We start from the raw sequence: 25,079 nt of genomic DNA, 5'->3' as shown, positions 1-25,079 counted from the left end.
TGTAGGTAGGTAGATGATAGAGATAGATGGATGGATGGATAAAGATAGACAGAGAGAGATGACAGACAGAGAGAGAGAGAGAAAAACTGATTGATGATAGATAGAGAAAGAGAGAGGAGAAAAATAGATATAGATAGATAGATAGATAGATAGATAGATAGATAGATAGATAGATAGATAGATAGATAGATGATAGGTAGATGGGTAGATGGGTAGATGGGTAGATGGGTAGATGGGTAGATGGGTAGATGGGTAGATGGGTAGATGGGTAGATGGGTAGATGGGTAGATGGGTAGATGGGTAGATGGGTAGATGGGTAGATGGGTAGATGATGGGTAGATGGGTAGATGGGTAGATGAAGGGGAGATGGAGAGATGGATAGAGAGGTAGATAGATAGATAGATAGATAGATAGATAGATAGATAGATAGATAGATAGATAGATAGATAGATAGATAGATAGATGATAGGTAGATGGGTAGATGGGTAGATGGGTAGATGGGTAGATGGGTAGATGGGTAGATGGGTAGATGGGTAGATGGGTAGATGGGTAGATGGGTAGATGAAGGGGAGATGGAGAGATGGATAGAGAGGTAGATAGATAGATAGATAGATAGATAGATAGATAGATAGATAGATAGATAGATAGATAGATAGATAAATGATATATAGGAGGGGGAGGGAGGGGGGAGAGAATGGGGCTGGGTTGCCCATCCAGGTGCCAGCTTTGGTGCTTTCATCCCCAATTCACCCCCTCTTTTATCCTGCCCTCCTCCCAGCCAGCTGCTTGTTCGGAGCCCCTGAGGGGGGCACGGTGGAGGGAGGGGGAGGGTCGGGGGGGAGGAAAGAAGCCCGGGATCTGGGCTGATGTGAAAGCAATTACGATCTGTCTGTTTCCGAGGCAGGTAATTGCAGGGCGAACAGCTGAGGGCCTCCCCCTCTTTTGTCTCGCTCTCCAGCCACCCCCTCCCTCCCTCCCTCCCACCCCCCAAAGTAGGAGGTGGAGGCTTTCCTGCACGCAGGCCGCCCAGGAGTGGGGGAGGCTGTTGCTATGGCAACCCGCCGGGGATGCGCGATGGGGCAGAAGCAGATGCAGAAAACCCATATGGCTCCCCAGAGGATGCGGGCAGCCGGCAAGGTGCTATCTCGGCCTGGACCGGAGGCAACGTTTTGTCCGACGTGGTCCAGATGGAGATGCAGTGACCGATCCAGTGGGGTGGGAAAAAAACTGGAGCAGAGGAGGAGGGTTGGCTTGGGACTCCTCGGGTCCCCCTTCGCTTTGGTCCTCTCTTCGGGGAAGCCTCTCACTCCACCCGCATTGATTTATCTTAGAGGAGTTGGAAGGGACCCTGGTAGGCCATCTAGTCCAGCCCCCTCTCCTGCTTGCTCAAGCAGGAGTCCCTGCACTATTTTAGACAAAACGGCCATGCCATGAAGTTAAAATTTGGATTTAATTGAAGGAGAACCCAGAAGACAAAATTAGACTTTGTTTTTTGTAGGTAGCTTTTTATTTATATATTTATATTTATTTATTTATTTATTTATTTATTATTTAGATTTGTATGCCGCCCCTCTCCGCGAACTCGGGGCGGCTCACAACAAAAATATAAACAATCGTACAAATCCAAATAGATTCAATAAATTTAAGTATTTAAAATAGTTTTAAAAAGAACCCCACTATATTAACAAGCACACACACAAACATACCATACATAAATTGTACGTGGCCGGGGGAGGTGTTTCAGTTCCCCCATGCCTGATGACAAAGGTGGGTTTTAAGAACTTTACGGAAAGCAGGGAGAGTAGGGGCAGTTCTAATCTCCGGGGGGAGTTGGTTCCAGAGAGCCGGGGCCACCACAGAGAAGGCTCTTCCCCTGGGGCCCGCCAACCGACATTGTTTAGTTGACGGGACCCGGAGAAGGCCCACTCTGTGGGACCTAATCGGTCGCTGGGATTCGTGCAGCAGAAGGCGGTCTCGGAGATATATCTAGAATAAAGCTCTTTTTTCTTTTTTTTCTTTTTTGTATAAGTGAATGTTATAGAATAGAATAGAATAATAGGATAGGATAGTGTTGTGGTTAGCTCTGGCCCAGCTCCTGCCCCAAGGACTGTGGATATGGGGGAGACATCCACATGCTGCAGGCCTGTTTTCCCACTGGTGGAATCTGATGATGAAGGCTCCTCTGACCAAGAAGACATGAGTGACAGGGAGGAGGAGAGTGGGGCAGACAGCTCAGAAGGAGATCAATTATCTAGCTCCTCCTTGGATTCAGATCAAGAGTTAATGATACAGCCACGCATGTGGAGAGCGATGCGTAGGCAACAACAACTGAGAGATTATTATCAAAGGAAATGAGGCCACCTGTGGTTGGGTGGGGCTGTGGTCATTAGTGAGGCTGCTATAAAGAGCAGCCTGTGGGTTTGGCCATTGTGGAGGATTATCTAACCGTTGTGTTTTGTGCCTGCTTTACTGACTTTGACCTTTTGTGTGCTGATTTTTCCCCGCTTTGAAACTAAACCAGGGCAAAGTATGTTTCACTTTGTGAAAGAAGAAGGACTGTGAATTGCCTCACAGCTGCAAGCTAAGTATCTCAGAACTGATAAGGGACTTGTACAAATTACCAGTTTGTTTGGAGACGAGTGTTCTTTGCTATACCAAAAGAGGGCTTAGTTTAAGTGAATTTTCATTATAAAGAACATTGTTTTGAATTTTCAAACGTGTGTGTGTCTGAAATTTGTACCTGTGAATTTTTGGGAGGATTCTACCAGAGAGCCCGACAGAACAAGATAGGATAGAATAGAATAGGATTAGGAATAGAATAAAATAGAACGGAACGGAACGGAAAGAAATAGAATAGAATAGAATAGAATTCTTTTATTGGCCAAGTGTGATAGCACACACAAGGAATTTGTCTTTGGTGCATTTGCTCTCAATGCACATAAAAGAAAATATACATTTGTCAAGAATCATGATGTACAACACTTTGTCATAGGGGTCAAATAAACATTGAGGAAACAACCAATATTAATAAAAATCTTAGGATACAGGCAACACGTTACAGTCATACAATCCTAAGTGGGAGGAAATGGGTGATAGGAATGATGAGAAAAAAACTAGTAGTAATAGTAGTGCAGACCTTAGTAAATAGTTTGACAGTGTTGAGGGAATTATTTGTGTAGCAGAGTGATGGTATTAGGGAAAAACTGTTCTTGTGTCGAGTTGTCTTGGTGTGCAGAGCTCTGTAGCGACGTTTTGAGGGTAGGAGTTGAAACAGTTTGTGTCCAGGATGTGAGGGGTCAGTTGATATTTTCCCTGCCCTCTTTTTGACTCAGGCAGTCTACAGGTCCTCCATGGAAGGCAGCAGTTGTTTTTTCTGCAGTTCTGATTCTCCTCTGAAGTCTGTGTCGGTCTTGTTGGGTTGCAGAACCGAACCAGACAGTGATGGAGGTGCAGATGACAGACTCAATGATTCCTCTGTAGAACTGTATCAGCAGCTCCTTGGGCAGTTGGAGCTTCCTGTGTTGGCGCAGAAAGAACATTCTTTGTTGTGCTTTTTTGATGACGTTTTTGATGTTAGGTGACCATTTTAGGTCTTGAGATATGATAGAACCTAGAAATTTGAAGGTATCCACTATTGATATTGTGTTGTCTAGTATTGTGAGAGGTGGAAGGGTGGAAGGGTTTCTCCTAAAGTCTACCACCATTTCTATGGTTTTGAGTGTGTTCAGTTCTAGATTGTTCTGATCACACCACAAGGATAGTTGTTCAACTTCCCGTCTGTATGCGGATTCATCATTGTCTCGAATGAGTCCGATCACTGTTGTATCATCTGCAAACTTCAGTAGTTTAACAGATGGATTGTTTGAGATGCAGTCATTAGTGTATAGAGAGAAGTGGTGAGAGTACATGATTGAAACATTTAAATATGTTAAAGGGTTCAATAAGTTTCAGGAGGGAAGTGTTTTTAATAGGAAAGTGAACACAAGAACAAGGGGGGAATTGAGGAGAAATTTCCTAACAGTGAGGACAGTTAGCCAGTGGAACAGCTTGCCACCAGAAACCATATAGGCACTTCAACACTGGAGGTTTTTAAGAAGAGATTGGACAATCACTTGTCTGAAATGGCATAGATTCGCCTGCTTTGGCAGGGGGCTGGACTAGAAGACCTCCAAGGTCCCTTCCAACTCTGTTATTCTATTACTTTAGTTTGCCCGCAAAATCAGGTCAGCCAACTTGCCTTTTTGCCACACTAAGACTGATTGCAGCAGAATCTCGGCGATGATGCAAATGTTTCCTTTGCATTTCCAGATGATTAAAGGGGTCGCCTTGCGAGTATTTGGGATCTGCAAAATGGGCAGAACTCCTGTCAAAACTTGCCTTAAGCAAAAGAAAAAAGAAAAAAAGAGCTTGGCCATTCAGAAACACAATTCATCGCTGCCTTTTTCCAGGATGCGGTTCTGAAATTATTTTTATTTTTCCTTATCTAGCCTAGAATTCTGGGATTTCCTGAGCAAATACCATAGTGGCCACTTTTCCAAACCAGTCATGATCGACCAATGAAGCCTGGGCTGTAATTCTTGCATGTAGCTGCCTATAAACCCGTAAGATACAACACACGCACGCACACACACACAAACACTGGGGTCACGTGCTTCTAACAGAAATATCATGAAAATTGACCCCTGGAGGATATGACAACCCTCAATTTTCGTGATGCTGTGGTTAAAAATTTAAGCTCTGCTTGTTTGCAGATGGGCTTCTCTGCCAGTATTTATGACAAAGAACTCAATTTTGGGAGGGAGAGCGGGAGGGAGGGAGAGAGGGAGGGAGGGAGGAAGGAAGGGAGGGAGGAAGAAGGGAGGGACAAAGGAAGGGAGGGAGGGAGAGAGGGAGGGAGGGAGGAAGGAAGGAAGGAAGGAAGGAAGGAAGGAAGGAAGGAAGGAAGGAATAGCAATAGCACAATAGCAATAGACCACACAAACCTTTGGAGAAGGGAAGGTTTCTCACCTGTACCACTGATGAAAAAGAAAAAGATAGAAGGTAGATAGATGATATATAAATAGATAAATGGGAAAGGAAGGAGGAATAAAATAGGAAAGAGAGATAGACAGACAGACAGATAAAAATGAAAGAAGATAGGAAATAAAAAGATAGAAAGAGAGGGAGGGAGGGAGCAGAAAGATAGAAGGTAGGTAGATGATATATAAATAGATAAATGGGAAAGGAAGGAAGGAAGAAAATAGGATAGAGTGATAGACAGACAGTTAAAATGAAAGAAGATAGGAAATAAAAAGAGAGAAAGAGAGGGAGGGAGGAAGGAAATAGGATAGAGTGATAGACAGACAGATAAAAATGAAAGAAGATAGGAAATAAAAAGAGAAAGAAAGAGAGGGAGGGAGGGAGGAAGGAATAGCAATAATTCCTAGGAATAGGAATAGCAATAAAAAGATACATGATAGAAACATAGAAACATAGAAGACTGACGGCAGAAAAAGACCTCTTGGTCCATCTAGTCTGCCCTTTTACTATTTCCTGTATTTTATCTTAGGATGGATATATGTTTATCCCAGGCATGTTTAAATTCAGTTACTGTGGATTTCCCAACCACGTCTGCTGGAAGTTTGTTCCAAGGATCTACTACTCTTTCAGTAAAATAATATTTTCTCATGTTGCCTTTGATCTTTCCCCCAACTAACTTCAGATTGTGTCCCCTTGTTCTTGTGTTCACTTTCCTGTTAAAAACACTTCCCTCCTGAACCCTATTTAACCCTTTAACATATTTAAATGTTTCGATCATGTCCCCCCTTTTCCTTCTGTCTTCCAGACTATACAGATTGAGTTCATTCAGTCTTTCCTGATACGTTTTATGCTTAAGACCTTCCACCATTCTTGTAGCCCGTCTTTGGACCCGTTCAATTTTGTCAATATCTTTTTGTAGGTGAGGTCTCCAGAACTGAACACAGTACTCCAAATGTGGTCTCACCAGCGCTCTATATAAGGGGATCACAATCTCCCTCTTCCTGCTTGTTATACCCCTAGCTATGCAGCCAAGCATCCTACTTGCCTTTCCTACCGCCCGACCACACTGTTCACCCATTTTGAGACTGTCAGAAATCACTACCCCTAAATCCTTCTCTTCTGAAGTTTTTGCTAACACAGAACTGCCAATGCAATACTCAGATTTAGGATTCCTTTTCCCCAAGTGCATTATTTTACATTTGGAAACATTAAACTGCAGTTTCCATTGCTTTGACCATTTATCTAGTAACGCTAAATCATTTACCATATTACAGACCCCTCCAGGAATATCAACCCTATTGCACACTTTAGAGTCATCGGCAAATAGGCAAACCTTCCCTACCAAACCTTCCCCTATGTCACTCACAAACATATTAAAAAGAATAGGACCCAGAACAGACCCTTGTGGCACACCGCTTGTAACCTGTCTCTGCTCAGAATACTCGCCATTAACAATAACTCTCTGATGTCTATGCTTCAGCCAGCTTGAAATCCACTGAACTATCCAGGGATTAAGTCCAATCTTCACTAGGCAGCTGATAGATAAATAGATAAATGGGGAAGGAAGGAAGAAAATATGATAGATAGACAGACCAGACAGATAGAGAAAAATGAAAAAAAGATAGCAAAGAAACAGAGAGAAAGTGGGAGAGAGGGAGAGAGGGAGGGAGGAGGGAGAGAAAGAGAAAGAAGAGAGAAAGAAAGAAAGAAAGAAAGAAAGAAAGAAAGAAAGAAAGAAAGAAAGAAAGGCTTGCACAGACCTCTTTGCTTCAGACAGGCAGGCAGGATCATGTATTTCCCATGCACTTTGCAAGAACCCCCCTTTTAACTATCATTCTTTCTGAGGCGGTAATGGACAGGAAGCTGGTTTAAAAGATTGCCAAGTGGGGACAGGTTTCATCTGATGGATTTCAGAAAATCAGTGGCAGTTTGCCATAGACCTGGCCTCTGGCGCCACCTACAGGCGACCCTTCACATGGCAGCACTTTAATTTCCTTTTTAAGGCTCAGAATTATTCGTACAAGCTACTTGAGACGGGCAAAGAATTACGGGCATTCCCTAACTAGTCTTTCTCAATATCGGCCAATTTAAAACTTGTGGACTTCAACTCCCAGAATCCTCCATGTTAGGCTGTAGAATTCTGGGAGTTGAAGTCCACAACTCTTAAAATAGCCAAGTTTGGATATCTCAGCAGCCCTAAAATAATCTGGGACCACTTGATTATCTTTCTAAAGCTTTATTAAAGTCTCAAATTCTCTCAACTTTGGTATATTGAGTTTGAAATTTGTTTTGAATTTTGAAAAATTTTGATTTTTTTTTTCTTTTTTTCCCTTCTGGGCTTTGGGTGTGTTTTTCTTATCACAGTAAATGAGGTTGAATGTGTATGATTTTAGAAGAGCTGGGTGTGTGTGTGTGTACATAAACATACAGTTTAAATAATAATAATAATAATAATAATAATAATAATAATAATAATAATAATAATAATAATAATAATATCATCCACTATTTATAAGGAACAAATGGCAGTTGCAAACAAACTATATCTACAGCAGCACAAAGCTTACAACTTCAGCCTGATGATGGTGAATGTGATTTCACCGAAACGTCGCATAGACATGCAAAATATTACACGGGGCAAAACCCGAACTCAGAACAATCTACATATTTATATATTTATATTTATTAGATTTGTATGCCGCCCCTCTTCGTAGACTCGGGGCGGCTCACGACAATAACAATAGACAATATAAGAACAAATCTAATAATTTAAAAAACACTAAAAACCCCATTATTAAGAGCAAACATACACACAAACATACCATGTGTAAACTGTATAGGCCCGGGGGAGATGTCTCAGTTCCCCCATGCCTGACGGCAGAGATGGGTCTTAAGAACTTTACGAAAGGCAAGGAGGGTGGGGGCAGTTCTAATCTCCGGGGGGAGCTGGTTCCAGAGGGTCGGGGCCGCCACAGAGAAGGCTCTTCTCCTGGGTCCTGCCAAACAACATTGTTTAGTCGACGGGACCCAGAGAAGGCCAACTCTGTGGGACCTAACCGGTCGCTGGGATTCGGAGAGGGGCGGCATACAAATCTAAATAATAATAATAATAATAATAATAATAATAATAATAATAATAAATTATTATTATTATTATTATTATTATTATTATTATTATTATTATTATTTAGATTTGTATGCTGCCCCTCTCCGAAGACTTGGAGCGGCTCACAATAATATAGTAGATAATGTATATTTTCATGTGGCTGTGTGTAATATGTATGTACACATATGGCATATATACATAGAATTAAATAGTATATTTTGGATGTTCAGTAATAGCAATAGTAATAGATGGGGAAATTGTATCTCTTTGAAGCGAGGAGAGGCCAGGCACCCTAACCCAAACCCGTGACATCAAGTTGGCCATCTTTAACCCAGTCACATGACCTTTAAGTCACCCCTGGGTCACATGATCGTCAAGCCACTCCCACCTAGCCAGCAAGCCACACCCACAAGACAAGCCACACCCACACTATGGTAGTAAAAAACTTTGCAGCCCTTCACTGGGCAAAATCTCCCGCCACCAGCGCGCTACTGGTTCTAAGAACTGGTCCAAACTGGGAACAACCCACCGCTGACTCTGATGCATTAAAGAGAGAGAAAAACCCCCAGGGAATGTAAAGAAGGCAACACCACACTTCGAGGTTAACATTTATTTACACATCAGTGCTGCAAAGCGCTGTACACAATGGAAAGTTCACGCCAAGTAACATCGGTCAACCCGTTTCGGAAACCTATCTTGTCTTCAGCTATTGGTCGTTGTCCCTTTCGTGCCTCAAGGTGGCGCCCACGTCCTGTGCTGGCCAAAGTGGCTGGGGATGATGGGAGCTGGAGGTTAAGCGAGTGACAGATAAATAGATAAATGGGGAAGGAAGGAAGAAAATATGATAGATAGATAGACAGACCAGACAGATAGAGAAAAATGAAAAAAGATAGGAAAGAAACAAAGTGGGAGAGAGGGAGGAAGGAAGGAGGGAGAGAAAGAGAAAGAAAGAAAGAAAGGAGGGAGGGAAGGAAGGAAGAAGGGAGGGAGAGAAAAAGAAAGAAAGAAAGGAGGGGGGAGGGAAGGAAGAAGGGAGGGAGGAGGGAGAGAAAGAGAAAGAAAGAAAGAAAGAAAGGAGGGGGAGGGAAGGAAGAAGGGAGGGAGGAGGGAGAGAAAGAGAAAGAAAGAAAGGAGGGAGGGAGGGAAGGAAGGAAGGAAGAAAAAAAGTGGCTGGGGATGATGGGAGCTGGAGGTTAAGTGAGTGACGGGCAAAACCTGGAGAATGTGACCCTGAAGCCTTTGCTTCTTTAAGATGCGTTATTTAAGGTCTCAGACTTCACCAATTTCCTCTACTTTTAGAAAACTTTCTTCCCCTCCCTCTTTTTGAAGAGCTGGATGGCCTAGCAGTTAGAGTGCTGCACTGCAGGCTCCTTCATCTAACTGGTAGCTAGGGGAGGAGGAGAGAAGGAAGGAAGGAAAAGGAAGGACGGAAGGGAAGGAGGAGAGAAGGAAGGAAAGGGAAGGAAATAGTTTACAAACTTGAGAGGCCACTTTCAGGCAACAGGGGGCGCTCCAGCCATAGAAAACCCAATGGTTGTGCGTGCATTAAGTCTTAGATGAGCTCTTTCAAATATACACCAGACCCACAACCAGTGAAAAGCTGGCATTATGTAGCATGCTTAGGGCGTCTATAGAATATGTGATCTGTTCTGGCAAACACTTGTGATGTTTTAATATGCCATATACAGGGGGTGGACAAAGAAATGGAAACACTTGACTTTTTGCCATCATAATCTTTGAACTTATTCAAATCAATCCAAACTTGACATATTTTAACGTTGTTGTTTTTTAAATTCTCTTATTTGATATGTTTTTTTAAACTACCTTTTTTTTAAATAGAAATTTAAAGGAAATTGGTTGTAACCTTCTAGAAATGGCAGACCTCTCAGACTTTCAAAGAGGCCCAATGGTTGGTGCTCGAATGGCAGGCGCTAGTGTCACAGAAAGTGCTTGGATGTTTGGCATTTCAAGAGGTCATGTCTCAAAAGTCATGACTGCTTTTGAATGAGAAGGGAAAATGTCCTCAGCCAAGCACAGGTCTGGTCGAAAGTCGAAGTTGTCTGAGAGAGACCGGTCGGACTCTAAAGTGAATTGTTTGAGCGGATCGCAAGACCACAGGTCCTAAAATCACTGCAGAGCTCAATGGACACGTGCAGAACCCAGTTTCCACAAAAACTGTTCGAAGGGAGCTTCACCAATCTGGATTCCACGGAAGAGCTGCAAGGTGTTTCCATTTTCTTGTCCACCCCCTGTACTTTCCCAAGGCACTGCATATATTGCATAAGTTTTATGCAGAAAGACAAGAATTCTTTGGCAAATTGTAAAATGAGGGCAAGGATTAGGGCCTTGTGTTAAGGGTTAGGGTTATGGTTAGAATGGGTTAGGGACAGGGTTACAGTTAAGGCAGAGGTGAAATTTAGCAGGTTCTGAAGAACCGGTAGTGGAAATTTTGAGTGGTTCGGAGAACCGGCAAATACCACCTCTGGGTCCAGAGTGCCCACCAAGCTACAGAACCAGTAAGGGGAATTTTTGAATTTCACCCCTGGATTAAAGGTTAGGAATAGTCCTAAAGTTAGGGTTAAAAGTTAAGGATTAGGGTTAAGAATTAGAAAGGGTTAGAGTTAGGATTAGGGTTAGGGTTAAAGTTAGGATTAAGAGTTACAATTATGGTTAGGGTCACAATTAGGGTTAGGGTTAAATTTAGGGATTAGGCTTAAACATAACCATAGCCATAACTGTAACCCTAGCCCTAACCCTAACTCTTGACTGAAAAGACATACAGTGGTACCTCATCATATGAACTTAATTGGTTCCAGGAGGAGGTTCGTAAGGTGAAAAGTTCGTAAGACGAAACAATGTTTCCCATAGGAATCAATGTAAAAGCAAATAATGCCTGCAAATCCTTCAGGAAAATCCCAAACTTTAGAAGGGAGGCGAACAGAGGGCAGGGAGGAGCAGCTAAAGGGGGCGGGTGGAAGAAGCAAGGCTAGGCTAAAGGGTGAGTGGGAAGGAAGAAAGGCAAGGGGGGCACCCCTCCCTTTTCTTTCTTCAAAAGACCGTTTCAGTGCCTCTGCAAGCACCTTGTTCTCTGCAAAATCTTTCTTCCTCCAAGCTGCCCCTCCCTTTTCTTTCTTCAAAAGACACCCTTTCAGTGCCTCTGCAAGCACGCTGTTCTCCTACTTTTGTTAATACAAAGTCTTTCCCCCTCCAAGCCGCCCCTCCCTTTTCTTTCTTCAAAAAAGGGGAAAAAAAGAAACCCCTTCATCCCAGCAGCAGCGGCTTGGGTTCCTAAGGTGAAAATAGTTCGGAAGAAGAGGCAAAAAAATCTTAAACAATGGGTTCGTATCTCGAAAAGTTCGTTAGAAGAGGCGTTCGTAAGATGACGTACCACTGTATATGAAAATGAAAAAAAGAATTGCAAAATAAAATACAGGATTTTCTTACAGAAAATAAACATGAGAAAAAGACCAGTTTTGGTCGCCACAAGAAAGGTTAGATTGACATTTTAGCAGGAGTATTTATATATTGGTCTTCTGGCATTGAGCTGGAAACGACGAAGAAATGTGTAAAATATTAAGCATTTCATACTTTGATGTCCCATTTTGGCCTTCGACAGATTCCCTGGGCATTGTAGGAAATGCCTAATTTCACACATTGAGGGTAATATATACATTATCCATCCTGGACAGATGTTAGGGATACCATATGTTTCAGAGTATAAAACACCCGTAAAAGAGACTGAAAATTTGGGTGCGTCTTATACTCTGAATGTAGCTTTTTTCAAAGCTTTTTTCCTCCCAGCCCCTAACAAAGTGCTATCAATCTTTCCTGCTTGCAGGATTTTTTCATTGCTACTCCCAATAATTCTTTTTTCCAGCCCTAAGTTTTTGCAGTCTTGTTTTCATTGCTGCTTGCTCCGAATAAGGGTATTTTCAGCCCTAACCAGGGGATAAAATAATGTGCTGAAGCTGACCAGACTAAGGACTAGCTAGCCAGATGAACACCTACTGTTGTGGTTAGCTCTGACCCAGCTCTTGCTTCAAGGAATGTGCAGGTGGATTTGGGGGAAACATCCACATGCCGCAGGCCTGTTTTGCTCCCGATGGAATCTGCCAACGAATCTGCCTCCTCTGACCAAGGAAGCATGAGTGACAGGGAAGAGGGGAGTTTGGCAGACAGCCAAGGAGCAGATCAATCATCTGTATCATCCCTGGATTCTGAACAAGAATTAATGACACATCCACGCATGCGTAGAGTGATGCATAGGAGACAACAGCTGAAGGATTATTACAAGAGAAAATGAGGCCACCTGTGGTTGGTTGGGGCTGCTGTAATTAGTGCTACAGATAAAAGTGCAGCCTGGTGTTTTAGCCTCATGGCAGTTTATCTGGTTCATTGTTTCGTCAAGATCGTGGTTTTTGTGCTGTTCAGGATTGTGTATGTGGACTCTCTGGACTTTAGAATTGGACTCAATTTTCCAGTTATTGGGTGAGCAATTGGACTGCATTTAACCTGTGCCTTGTGTGTACCAGAAAATCCCTTTGACCTTTAAAAGGGGAGCTGTTTCTTTTTTTCTGTTTATAAAAACTTTTGGGTTTTCCTTTTATCGTGTGGTGTGTGTCTTCCTGGACTAATTACCCTGTAATTACGGGCGGTTGAAGCATGCCGGCAGAAAAACCTAGTAGGTAGATTTCCTCCCCTCCCCCTATTTTCCTCCCCAAAAACTAAGGTTCATCTAATACTCCGAAAATTATGGAAAGTCTGACTGCCTAGAATTTGGGGGTTGAGAGGTATTGGGCTAAAACAAGTATTTCTTGCCGGCCACCTCTGCCAATGTCGAAATTACACAAGTCAGTTTTAATAGATTTGGAAGGTTAGATCTGTCTTCTCTTGCTTGGTGGTCTTTCTTTGCCGATCTGAAAGGTAATTCTCTTCTTGCATGGTGGTCAGGTCTCCACCCTGGGGCAAAGCAACATGGGCCCAGGAGTTCCTTCCGGGAGAGTGATCCAACTTAGAACTAGGGAGAAATTGCCTGAAAGTGAGGACAATTAAGTGGTGGAAGGGCTTTCCTCCAGAAATTGTGGTTTCTCCATCATTGAAGGTTTCAAAAGAAGAAGAGATTTGACTGCCATTTGTCCAGGATTGTGTAGGATCCCCTGCTCGAGCAGGGGATTGGACTAGAAAACATCCAAGGTCCCTCCCAACTCTGTTATTTGATTATTGAGCAATACGACTCAGAAGAACAGCATCATGGTCAGTCTTGTTACGCCCCTTCGCGGCCACTGGAAGGCCTGATCATCATCCGTGTGGCTTTTAATGAGTATCCTGGGCCCTGGAAGTAATGCCAGCGGACTCCGTTCAATTTTCGGATGTTGTGCCGAGCCGGATAATAAATACCGTTTAAATTGGATTGGCCACAGGCATCGAACCACCAACCTGTTTATGAAAGGATTGGAAAAGGTTAGTCATGGATGAAAGGATACCTACGCCATTATGACATCAAGCCTCCAGGAATGGGGAATGCTCCAACACTGGAAGTTTTTAAGAAGGCTTTAGGAGAGTGTTTCCCAACTGTGGCAACTTGAAGATATCTGGACTTCAACTCCCAGAATTCCCCAGCCAGTGAATGCTGGCTTCTCCCCCACCTTTTCCGGTCCTGTTTCCTCCCAGGAGATTCCTAGAGAGGCCCCACGGAGGCTTTTTCAGGCCTTTTCTGGCCCTGTTTCCTCCCAGGAGATTCCTAGAGAGGCCCCACGGAGGCTTCTCCCTGCCTTTTCCAGCCCTGTTTCCTCCCAGGAGATTCCTAGAGAGGCCCCATGGAGGCTTCTCTCTGCCTTTTCCGGCCCTGTTTCCTCCCAGGAAATTCCTAGAGAGGCCCCGCGGAGGCTTCTCCCTGCCTTTTCCGGCCCTGTTTCCTTCCAGGAGATTCCTACAGAGGCCCCACGGAGGCTTCTCTCTGCCTTTTCCAGACCTGTTTCCTCCCAGGAGATTCCTAGAGAGGCCCCACAGAGGCTTCTCCCTGCCTTTTCCAGCCCTTTTTCCTCCCAGGAGATTCCTAGAGAGGCTCCACGGAGGCTTCTCCCCGCCTTATCCAGCCCTGTTTCCTCCCAGGAGATTCCTAGAGAGGCCCCACGGAGGCTTCTTCCTGCCTTTTCCAGTTACAATTTCAGAGGCTCGGGTTTGTAAGTGGGAAATGGTTCTTGAGAAGACGCAAAAAAATCTTGAACACCGCTTATGAAGGTTTTGTGTGACAGCTGACCATGGGATTGGCTGTTCGTTCGGAGCTATATTTAAATTCAGAGCAGCTGATTGGTTGTCTTGTTATGGAACCGATTTATAATAAATCTCTGCGGTGATTCCTCCCCTCCCTATCCCCCTCTTTAGATATTCCTGGAGGCATCTGTAATATGGTAAATGATTTAGCTTTACTAGATAAATGGTCAAAGCAATGGAAACTGCAGATTAATGTTTCCAAATGTAAAATAATGCACTTGGGGAAAAGGAATCCTCAATGTGAGTATTGCATTGGCAGTTCTGCGTTAGCAAATACTTCAGAAGAAAAGGATTTAGGGGTAGTGATTTCTGACAGTCTCAAAATGGGTGAGCAGTGTGGTCGGGCAGTAGGAAAAGCAAGTAGGATGCTTGGCTGCATAGCTAGAGGTATAACAAGCAGGAAGAGGGAGATTGTGATCCCGCTATATAGAGTGCTGGTGAGACCCCATTTGGAATACTGTGTTCAGTTCTGGAGACCTCACCTTAAAAAAAGATATTGACAAAATTGAACGGGTCCAAAGACGGGCTACAAGAATGATGGAAGGTCTTAAGCATAAAATGTATCAGGAAAGACTTAATGAACTCAATCTATCTAGTCTGGAGGACAGAAGGAAAAGGGGGGACATGATCAAAACATTTAAATATGTCAAAGGTTTAAATAAGGTTCAGAAGGGAAATGTTTTTAATAGGAAAGTGAACACAAGAACAAGGGGACACAATCTGAAGTTAGTTGGGGGAAAGATCAAAAGCAACATGAGAAAATATTATTTGACTGAAAGAGTAGTAGATGCTTGGAACAAACTTCCAGCAGATGTGGTTGGTAAATCCACAGGCACTGAATTTAAGCATGCCTGGGATAAACATAGATCCATCCTAAGATAAAATACAGGAAATAGTATAAGGGCAGACTAGATGGATCATGAGGTCTTTTTCTGCCATCAGTCTTCTATGTTTCTATACTTACCACCAGAGAGCATTTGAGCACATTTGCACATGCAGTTATCGTTATCGGAGTCCCAAGTACTGAAGGACGTTCCCTGGAGAGGCAGGGCACTTTGGAGACCGGCCGAGCCCTTATAGCCTTTCAGTGCGAGCCTGAAACAGCAGAGAAGGCAATAGGAGCCGATATAAAACTTCTTTGGAATTCTAGAAACTAAACTTTCAATAAGGTTGCAAGACCACTGACTCTTATACAGTGCTTTACGGAGCTTTCCAGCCCTCTCCAAGCGGTTTACAGAGTCAGCGTATTAGCTTCCAACAATCCAGGTCCTCATTTGACCCACCTCGGAAGGATGAGGTTGAGTCAACTTGAGCCAGTGGTGAGATTTGAACTGCAGAACTACAGCTAGCGGTTTATTTATTTGAGTTGAAAGGGACCCTACAGGTCATCAAGTCCAACCCCCTGCTCAAGCAGGAAACCCTACATCTCCCCAGCCAGATGGCAGTCCAATCTCCTCTTGAAAATGGGGCGTGGGAAGGAGGGAGGGAGGGAGGGAGGGAGGACCTATATGCCGCTTCCTAGTGTTTTTACAGCCCTCTCTAAGCAGTTTACAGAGAGTAAGCATATATTGCCCCCAACAATCTGGGTCCCCATTTTACTGACCTTGGAAAGATGGAAGGCTGAGTCAACCTTGAGCCAGTCATTCAGGATTGAACTGCTGGCAGTGGGCAGAGTTAGCTTGCAATACTGCATAGGAAAGAAGGAAGAAAGCAAAGAAGGAAGGGGAAGGAGGGACGGAGGGGGAAAGGAAGGAAGGAGGAAGGGAGGGAGGGAGGAGAGAAGGAAGGAAAGAAGGAAGGAAGGAAGGAGGGAAGGAGGAAAAGAAGGAAGGAAGGACGGAGGGAAGGAGGAAAGGAAGGAGGGAGGGAAGGAGGGAGGAGGGAAGGAAGGAAGGACGGAGGGAAGGAGGAAAGGAAGGAGGGAGGGAAGGAGGGAGGAGGAAAGGAAGGAGGGAGGAAAGAAGGGAGGAAGGAAGGAAGGAAGGAATAGCAATAGCATTTAGACTTATGCATGTTGCCCCCAACAATCTGGGTCCTCATTTTATCGACCTCGGAAGGACGGAAGGCTGAGTCAACCTTGAGCCTGGTGGGATTTGAACTGCCAGATTGCAGGCAGCTGGGATTAGCAGAATTAGCATGCAGTCCTGCGGTACTCTAACCACTGGGCCACCGTGTCTCAAAGATTAGGATCTGTCTTGTCTGTAGGCGCCTCCCATTTCTGGCTGATGTTCACTCTGGAGTTGAGGAAGACCCCCCAAAAGTTTGGAGAAGGGATAGTTTCTCACCTGTACCGCTGGCGCTCGCCTGCCAGCCGGACTTTGTCGTACTGGGCATAAGCCCGGTTTCCTTCCCAGTCCAGAAGCTCCACCCGTAGAGTGTAGGGGGCCTGGCCGGTCAAATAGTGGACAGCCTCATTCCCCAGCCAGTATTCTCCTGCTGCAGCCCCGAAGCCCTGGGGAGAAGGAACACAGGAACGGTCGAAGGGAGGCAGGAGGGAAGGAAGGAGGAGGAGGAGAAGGAAAGAAGGGAGGGAGGGGAGGGAGGGTGAAAGGAGAGAGAGCAGAAGCAGAGAGGGAAGCAAGAAAAGGGAAAAGGGTAGGAAGGGAAGAAGGGAAGGGAGAAAGGAAGGGAAACAAGGAGGGGAGGGAGGGAGAGAGGGAAGGCAGGATGAGGACAAGAGAGAGAGGGAGGGAGGCAGGGGGAGGGGAGTGAAAGAAGGGGAGAGAGGGGATTAAGGGAGGGGGGAGGGGAAAGAAGAAAGAAAGAAAGAAAGAAAGGTGGAAGGAGGGAGAGAGGGGAGGAAAGAAAGAGGAAGGAAGGAGAGCATGGGTGGAGGGAGAGGGGGAAGGGAGGGAGGGAGGAAAGAAGGGGAAAGAAAGAAAGAAAGAGGGAGGGAGGGAAGGAAAGAGGAAGGAAGGAAGGAAGGAAGGGAAGAAAGGAAGGAAGAGGATAGTGTTTTCTTGAAAAATTCCCATGATGGAGCACCCACAAATGAGGGGGGGGGGGCATGCTGTCCCACGGATGAACTGCTCTCCCTGTCAGGAAATCCCTCCCTATTTCCAGGTTAGCTTTCCCTCACCTCCCCCCCCCCCTTCTTCTCCTGCCCTCAGGTGCTTTGGAGAATGACTCTGTGTCCTCTTCTTTCAATGATTGGAAGATGCTCTCAGGTCTCCCCTGAGCCCCCCAAGGACGCCCTGGGTCCAAAGCTCTTGAGGCAGCCTAGCCTTGTGTTGGCTTTTCTGGCAGCTGCAGCACAGGGCTGCCTCCTATTTAAATGGATCCCTTACTTCCAGCCGTCCCCAATGTTAGCTCCTCTAACATTGCATCCTCAATTGTTTGTTTGTTTGTGTTGTGTTGTGTTGTGTTGAGTTGAGTTGAGTTGAAAGGGACCCTGCAGGTCATCAAGTCCAACCCCCTGCTCAAGCAGGAAACCCTACACCCCCCACAGTCCACTTTATTTATTTGTTTGTTTGTTTGTTTGTTTGTTTGTTTATTTGTTTATTTATTTATTTATTTACATTTACATTTACATTTACATTTATTTATTTACTTATTTATTTATTTATTTATTTATTTATTAGATTTGTATGCTGCCCCACTCCGTAGACCCTTACTTTGTATGTGTGTGTGTGTGTGTGTGTACATATACAATATTTATTTTATTTAATTATTTATTTTATTTAATTATTTATTTTATTTACTTTGTTTACTTTACATTATTTCTTTTATTATTTATATTTTTGTCATGTTTATGTAGTGTATATTGGAAGTGGTGACCCTTGGAGAGCTGTATGCAATAAAATGTCATTTTAATATATGCTGATTAGTGTATATTTAAAGTGACAATAACATAGAAACATAGAAACATAGAAGTCTGACGGCAGAAAAAGACCTCATGGTCCATCTAGTCTGCCCTTATACTATTTTCTGTATTTTATCTTAGGATGGATATATGTTTATCCCAGGCATGTTTAAATTCAGTTACTGTGGATTTATCTACCACATCTGCTGGAAGTTTGTTCCAAGGATCTACTACTCTTTCAGTAAAATAATATTTTCTCATGTTGCTTTTGATCTTTCCCCCAACTAACTTCAGATTGTGTCCCCTTGTTCTTGTGTTCACTTTCCTATTAAAAACACTTCCCTCCTGGACCTTATTTAACCCTTTAATATATTTAAATGTTTCGATCATGTCCCCCCTTTTCCTTCTGTCCTCCAGACTATACAGATTGAGTTCATGAAGTCTTTCCTGATACGTTTTATGCTTAAGACCTTCCACCATTCTTGTAGCCCGTCTTTGGACCCGTTCAATTTTGTCAATATCTTTTTGTAGGTGAGGTCTCCAGAACTGAACACAGTATTCCAAATGTGGTCTCACCAGCATTCTATATAGTGGGATCATAATCTCCCTCTTCCTGCTTGTTATACCTCTAGCTATGCAGCCAAGCATCCTACTTGCTTTCCCTACCGCCTGACTGCACTGTTCACCCATTTTGAGACTGTCAGAAATCACTACCCCTAAATCCTTTTCTTTTGAAGTATTTGCCAACACTGAACTGCCAATACAATACTCAGATTGAGGATTCCTTTTCCCCAAGTGCATTATTTTACATTTGGAAACATTAAACTGCAGTTTCCATTGCTTAGACCATTTATCTAGTAAAGCTAAATCATTTACCATATTACAGACGCCTCCAGGAATATCAACCCTATTGCACACTTTAGAGTCATCGGCAAATAGGCAAACCTTCCCTACCAAACCTTCCCCTATGTCACTCACAAACATATTAAAAAGAATAGGACCCAGAACAGACCCTTGTGGCACACCGCTTGTAACCTGACTCTGCTCAGAATACTCGCCGTTAACAATAACTCTCTGATGTCTATGCTTCAGCCAGCTGCAAATCCACTGAACTATCCAGGGATTAAGTCCAATCTTCACTAATTTATCTATCAGCTCTTTATGTGGAACCGTATCAAAGGCTTTGCTGAAGTCCAGGTAGGCAATATCCACGGCACCACCTTCATCCAACACCTTTGTGACATAGTCAAAGAAATCAATGAGATTAGTCTGACATGATTTGCCTTCAGTAAAGCCATGCTGATTTGGGTCCAATAAGTTATTGTTTTTTAGGTGCTGATTTATCCTCTTTATTCTGTTCTGTTTTGTTCTGTTCTGTTTGGTTCCGTCCCGTCCCCTCCCATCCCATCAGTTCTATTTCTATTTCTGTTTCTGTTTCTATTTTCTATTTTCTATTTTCTATTTTCTAATAATTTTAATTTCTAATTAATTCTAATTTCTAATTTCTATTATTCCTATCCCTATCCCTATCCTATTCACATCTAGACATAACTATGGTAACTGGAAAATACCAGAAGCAAACCTGTTTATAATCCTTCCAGGTTTTTTGGAAGCTGACACTGCCATTGATCCGGCGTTGAATGACCGTCCAGCCTCCTCCATCGGTTTCCATGTCACAAAAGGCCTGGAAAGGTAGAAAGAAGAAGCGATAAAGGGAGAAAATAAAACAAGGCAAGAAGAAAATTGCCAGCTTGAAATATATGGGATGGTCAACAGCACCTTTGACCAATTGTTGGAGAGAAGGACAGATCAGCCCAGAGAAGGTTGATCTATGTCAGTGTTTTCCAACCTCAGGTAGAGACGTGGACTTTGACTCCCAGAATACCCCTGCCAGATGGCTAAGATAGGGAAATGCTGGTCTATGTGGTGGCGATGTGGTTATATCTCAAGTAGATTGGACAACAATTTGACAGGGTTGATATCAGGTCTCCTGCCTTGAGCAGAGGGTTGGACTAGAAGACCTCCTAGGTCCCTACCAGCTCTACGATTCTATGATTCTAAGTTGATGTGCCAGCATTAACCTGATGGCCTATGATCATCCATACATCAATCCCAAGCCATCCCAACTCAACCCAACCCAACCAAAGTACCCAGCCCAGCCCAACCAACCCTACCCTACCCTACCCTACCCATCCCATCCCATCCCATCCCATACTATTGCATACCATACCATACCAACCAACCCAAACCAATCCTACCCAACCCAACCCAACCCATACCATACCATAGCATACTATCGCATACCATACCAACCAACCAACCAACCCAACCCACCACCCCAGCCCAACCCAGCCCAACCCAACCCAACCACCAACCCACCCCACCCAACCCAACCCAACCCAACCCAATCCAACCCATCCTAACCCACCAACCCAACCCAACCCATCCATCCAACCAACCAACCAAGCAACCAGATTCATCCAATCTTTGGGTCAACTGACCTTTTTGGGTTCAGTCAGATTGTTAATGTGGATGGTGTAAACCCCACTGAGGGTTGAATCCAGCTTGAAGGATGGCCATGCAATCCTGGAACATTCGGTCGTCTTTCTTCAGAAGAACTGTTGAAGGAAAAACAAGCTCTCTGCAGATTTTTGGATTTTTTAAAAAAATGGAGCATCCATTTTATTTAAACAAAAAGATGGATGGGGGTGGGGAAGGTTTTTGGAACTATTTTGAGGTGGTCTATCACTTTAATAAAACCAGCTCTTCCTTTGGATGCTCAAGAAGTTACCTTTTCCTTGGGAGACCATGGAGACCAAATTCTGGACCGATTCCAGGAGGTGCAGCTGCTGTTGCTGAAGGAGGCTGGCGTTACTGCTGGCCACATGCAGGGACTTCTCCAGACCATCGATGGTGTTGCTCTGGTGACTCACCAGCTGCTGGAGCTGGTCCTTCTCGGTCCGAATGTCCTCCAGCTCCTTCAAGTGTTTCGTTTCCATCTGCCGGACTCGGGTTTCTAAGATGCTGCAGAGACAGGAAGATGGATTCACAGCAGAAATTATTTGATTTGATTTTATTTGATTTGATCTGATCTGATCTGATCTGATCTGATCTGATCTGATCTGATCTGATCTGATTTGAATGCCGTCCCTCTCCGGAGACTCGGAGCGGCTCACAACAATAAAACAGTACAAATCCAATAGTTAAAAAAACCAATTTAAAACCTTTAATATAAAAAACAATCATACATACGTAAAGCGAAGACAGCCCAGAGGAATCAGTTCCCCCATGCCTGACAGCAGAGGTGGGTTTTAAGGTGTTTGCGAAAGGCAAGGAGGGTAGGGGCAATCCTAATCTCCGGGGGGAGTTGATTCCAGAGGGTCGGGACCGCCACAGAGAAGGCTCTTCCCCTGGGTCCCGCCAGACAACATTGTCTGGCTGACGGGACCCAGAGAAGGCCAACTCTGTGGGACCTAACCGTTCACTGGGATTCGTGTGGCAGAAGGCGGTCCTGGAGATATCCTGGCCCGATGCCATGAAGGGCTTTATAGGTCATAACCAACACTTTGAATTGTGATCGGAAACTGATCGGCAACCAATACAGACTGTGGAGTGTTGGTGTGACATGGGCATACTTAGAGAGGCCCATAATTGCTCTCGCAGCTGCATTTTGCATGATCTGGAGTTTCCGAACACTCTTCAAAGGTAGCCCCATGTAGAGAGCATTACAGTGGCCGAATCTCTAATTAGTTAGTTAGTTAGTGAGTGAGTGAGTGAGTGAAGCACGTATTGGTAGTATACATAGATATAATGCTGTTTATATACATGAGATGGGTATTGATAAGAGGGAACAATTGGACAGGGGATGGTAGGCGCGCTGGGTGCACTTATACACGCCCCTTACTGACCTCTTAGGAATCGGGAGAGGTCAACAGTGGAGAGTCTAAAGGTAAAGTTTTGGGGGTTAGGAGATGATACTACAGAGTCTGGTAGTGAGTTCCATGCATCAACTATTCAGTTACTAATGTCGTATTTCCTGCAGTCAAGTTTGGATCAGTTTACTTTACATTTGTATCTGTTGTGTGCTCCAGTGTTGTTGTGGTTGAAGCTGAAGTAGTCGTTGACAGGGAGGATGTTGTAGCAGATGATTTTATGGGCTGTGCTTAGGTCCAAACCGGTAAGAACACACCTCTGGTGTGTGTGTGTATGTATGTGTGTGTGTGTGTGCATTTATTCTTGTGAAGACACTTGCAATTGAGTTTAATTGAGTTTTAAGACGGTGTTTAAGGGGTGACTTGATTGAAGTGTATAAAATCATGCATGGGATAGAAAAGGTGGATAGAGAAAAATTCTCTTCTCTATCACACAATACTAGGACAAGGGGGCCCTCCCTAAAGCTCACAGGTAAGAAAGTGAGGACAAATCAAGGGAAATATTTCTTCACCCAGAGGGTCCTTGGTTGATGGAATTCCCTTCCAGAAGAGGTCGTGACAGCTGTCAGCCTTGATAGCTTCAAGGCAGGATTAGACACTTTCATGGATGCCAAGCATATAGATGATTATTGAAATGGATGTCCAAGTGCTGCCTCTATGTTGGTTGAGGCAAGCAGGGTTCCCTTGAGTACCATTTGTTGGGGGTCAAGGGAAAGGGAGGGTCTTGCCTTCTCTTTCTGCTCAAGATCCCATGGACAATTGGTGGGCCACTGTGTGACACAGAATGCTGGACTAGATGGGTTTTGGCCTGATTCAGCAGGGCTCTTCTTAGGTTCTTAGGTTTTTAATTTTCCACAGTCCAATCCTTCCTCTTTTCGTGAATGTTCCCAACATGGTTTAAGGCCACAGTTCGTGACGGCCAGCTGGCTCCACAATCCTTGGGAGAAGGCGATCTCCCGTTCTTCAGCGCGAACACAATCTTGGCTTGTTCGCAACCCTTGCTGACTGTGCCGGAAAGATATTTTAGAAAGTCACTTGATTGAGGGGGGGGGGGAATCTTGCTTTGCCAAGAGAGGGGAAGGTCAGCCGCTGGACACCAAGGTCTCTCGCGAGGGTCAAGTTGTTTGGTCGGGAATTAAAATCCAACCCCCCCTTGAGGATTTTAGCGGCCTTGTATTTCCTTAAAACAAACACACTTCTGATTGGAAAATTAGCCTTTCCAGCTTGTTTCAAGGCCGTAACAAACTGCTGGGTGTTGATCAAAATCCTATTTACTCGGCTGGTTTGAATGACTCAACTTAGAAAAATAGAAACCTAGAAGATTGACGGCAGAAAAAGACCTCGTGGTCCATCTAGTCTGCCCTTATATTATTTCCTGTATTTTATCTTGGGATGGATCTAGGTTTATCCCAGGCATGTTTCAATTCAGTTCCTGTGGATTTACCAACCACGTCTGCTGGAAGTTTCTTCCAAGCATCTACTACTCTTTCAGTCAAATAATATTTTCTCATGTGGCTTCTGATCTTTCTCCCAACTAACCTCAGATTGTGCCCCCTTGTTCTAAAGGGTTCGCCCATGGAAGTAGTAGGACCCCAAAGCATCGATTTCTGAGGGAGGGAAGCGGATTGGTGGTAATAGGAGCTCAATTTTCATGCTTCAAAACATCACAGACAATGTTCATAATACACAGCTAACCAGGTTTGTTACAAAGTGGGGTCAGATTAAACAGAATGATTGAGAACATTGTAGAAAGCATCCTGAACAGCTGTCTATCCCCCTCATCTGTCTGTCTATTATCTACTATCTACATCTATCTGTTTATCTGTCGTCGATATCTATTTGTCAATATCTACCTGTCTGCCTGTCTATATCTATCTATCATCTTTCTATCTCTCTACTATCTACACCCATCCATCCATCCATCCATCTATCTACCTACTACCTGTCTGTCTGTCTGTCTGTCATCTGTCTGTCATCTATATCTATTTGTCAATATCTACTTGTCTGTCTATATCTCTTTATCTCTCTCTCCATCTGTCCGTCTATCTATCTGTCTGTCTGTCATCTATACCTATCTGTCAATATCTACCTGTCTGTCTATATCTATTCATCTATCAATCCATCCATCTATCTATCATCTCTCTCTCTCATCTTTCTATTTCTCTATCTATTATTTCTGTCTGTCTGTCTGTCTGTCTGTCTGTCTGTCTGTCTGTCTGTCTGTCTGTCTGTCTGTCTGTCTGTCTGTCTATCTATCTATCTATCTATCTATCTATCATCTATATCTATTTGTCAATATCTACCCATCTGTCTATATCTATCTATTCATCTAACCATCCATCCATCTAACATCTCTCTCTCTCTCTCATCTTTCTCTCTCTATTATCTCCCTCTCTCTCTCTCTCTCTCTCTCTCTCTCTAACTATCTATCATCTGTATCTATCTGTCAATCTATCTGTCATTATCTACCTGTTTGTCTATATCTAATTTAATTTAATTTGATTGATTTATATGCCACCCAATCCCATGGAACTCAGAACGTCTTACAATAAATAATACAATACAATAGAAGTCAAATACGAACAACAAAAAACAGTAAAACCCGATTAACTAATCAATTAGCTAATCCATCCATCCATCTGTCCATCTCCTTCCCCCACTCCCTACTATCTATCATCTTCTATCAAACACCGATCTTAGAAATGAGACTTGCTATTTAAATAATAATAACGAAGAAGAAGTTACTATCAGAATGAATCTGCGGACACTTTCTTCAATTTTGGATCTTCCCTAAAGGATCCATTAGTGCAAAGCAGCCGCTCTCTCCATAAACGTGCCCTGGCTGTAAAAACAGCTTCACACTCCCGTAGAGAGACAGATGGAGTGATCCGCTTGTGACTGAGCGCAGGGCAAACACCTTGTCCCGGTTTGACTTTCTTCCGCTGTG

At 43.8% G+C, this 25,079-nt stretch overlaps 1 protein-coding gene across 1 annotated transcript in view; it reads right to left on the bottom strand.

Annotated features, from left to right (window-relative positions):
* Positions 1 to 12,688: 12,688 nt before the first annotated feature.
* Positions 12,689 to 25,079, bottom strand: part of ANGPT4 (angiopoietin 4) — a 36,988-nt gene continuing 24,597 nt past the window's right edge. The window contains 7 exon segments of the mRNA XM_070744368.1: positions 12,689 to 13,561; positions 15,363 to 15,493; positions 16,684 to 16,850; positions 19,783 to 19,884; positions 20,702 to 20,752; positions 20,754 to 20,818; positions 20,992 to 21,224. Coding sequence (XP_070600469.1) covers positions 13,389 to 13,561; positions 15,363 to 15,493; positions 16,684 to 16,850; positions 19,783 to 19,884; positions 20,702 to 20,752; positions 20,754 to 20,818; positions 20,992 to 21,224 — 922 coding nt within the window. The 3' untranslated portion in view covers positions 12,689 to 13,388.

The sequence above is a fragment of the Erythrolamprus reginae genome, chromosome 3 (assembly GCF_031021105.1).
Source record: "Erythrolamprus reginae isolate rEryReg1 chromosome 3, rEryReg1.hap1, whole genome shotgun sequence".
NCBI lineage: Eukaryota > Metazoa > Chordata > Lepidosauria > Squamata > Dipsadidae > Erythrolamprus > Erythrolamprus reginae.
Note: the sequence above shows the minus strand (reverse complement) of the source record. Positions and strands in the feature narration are given on the sequence as shown.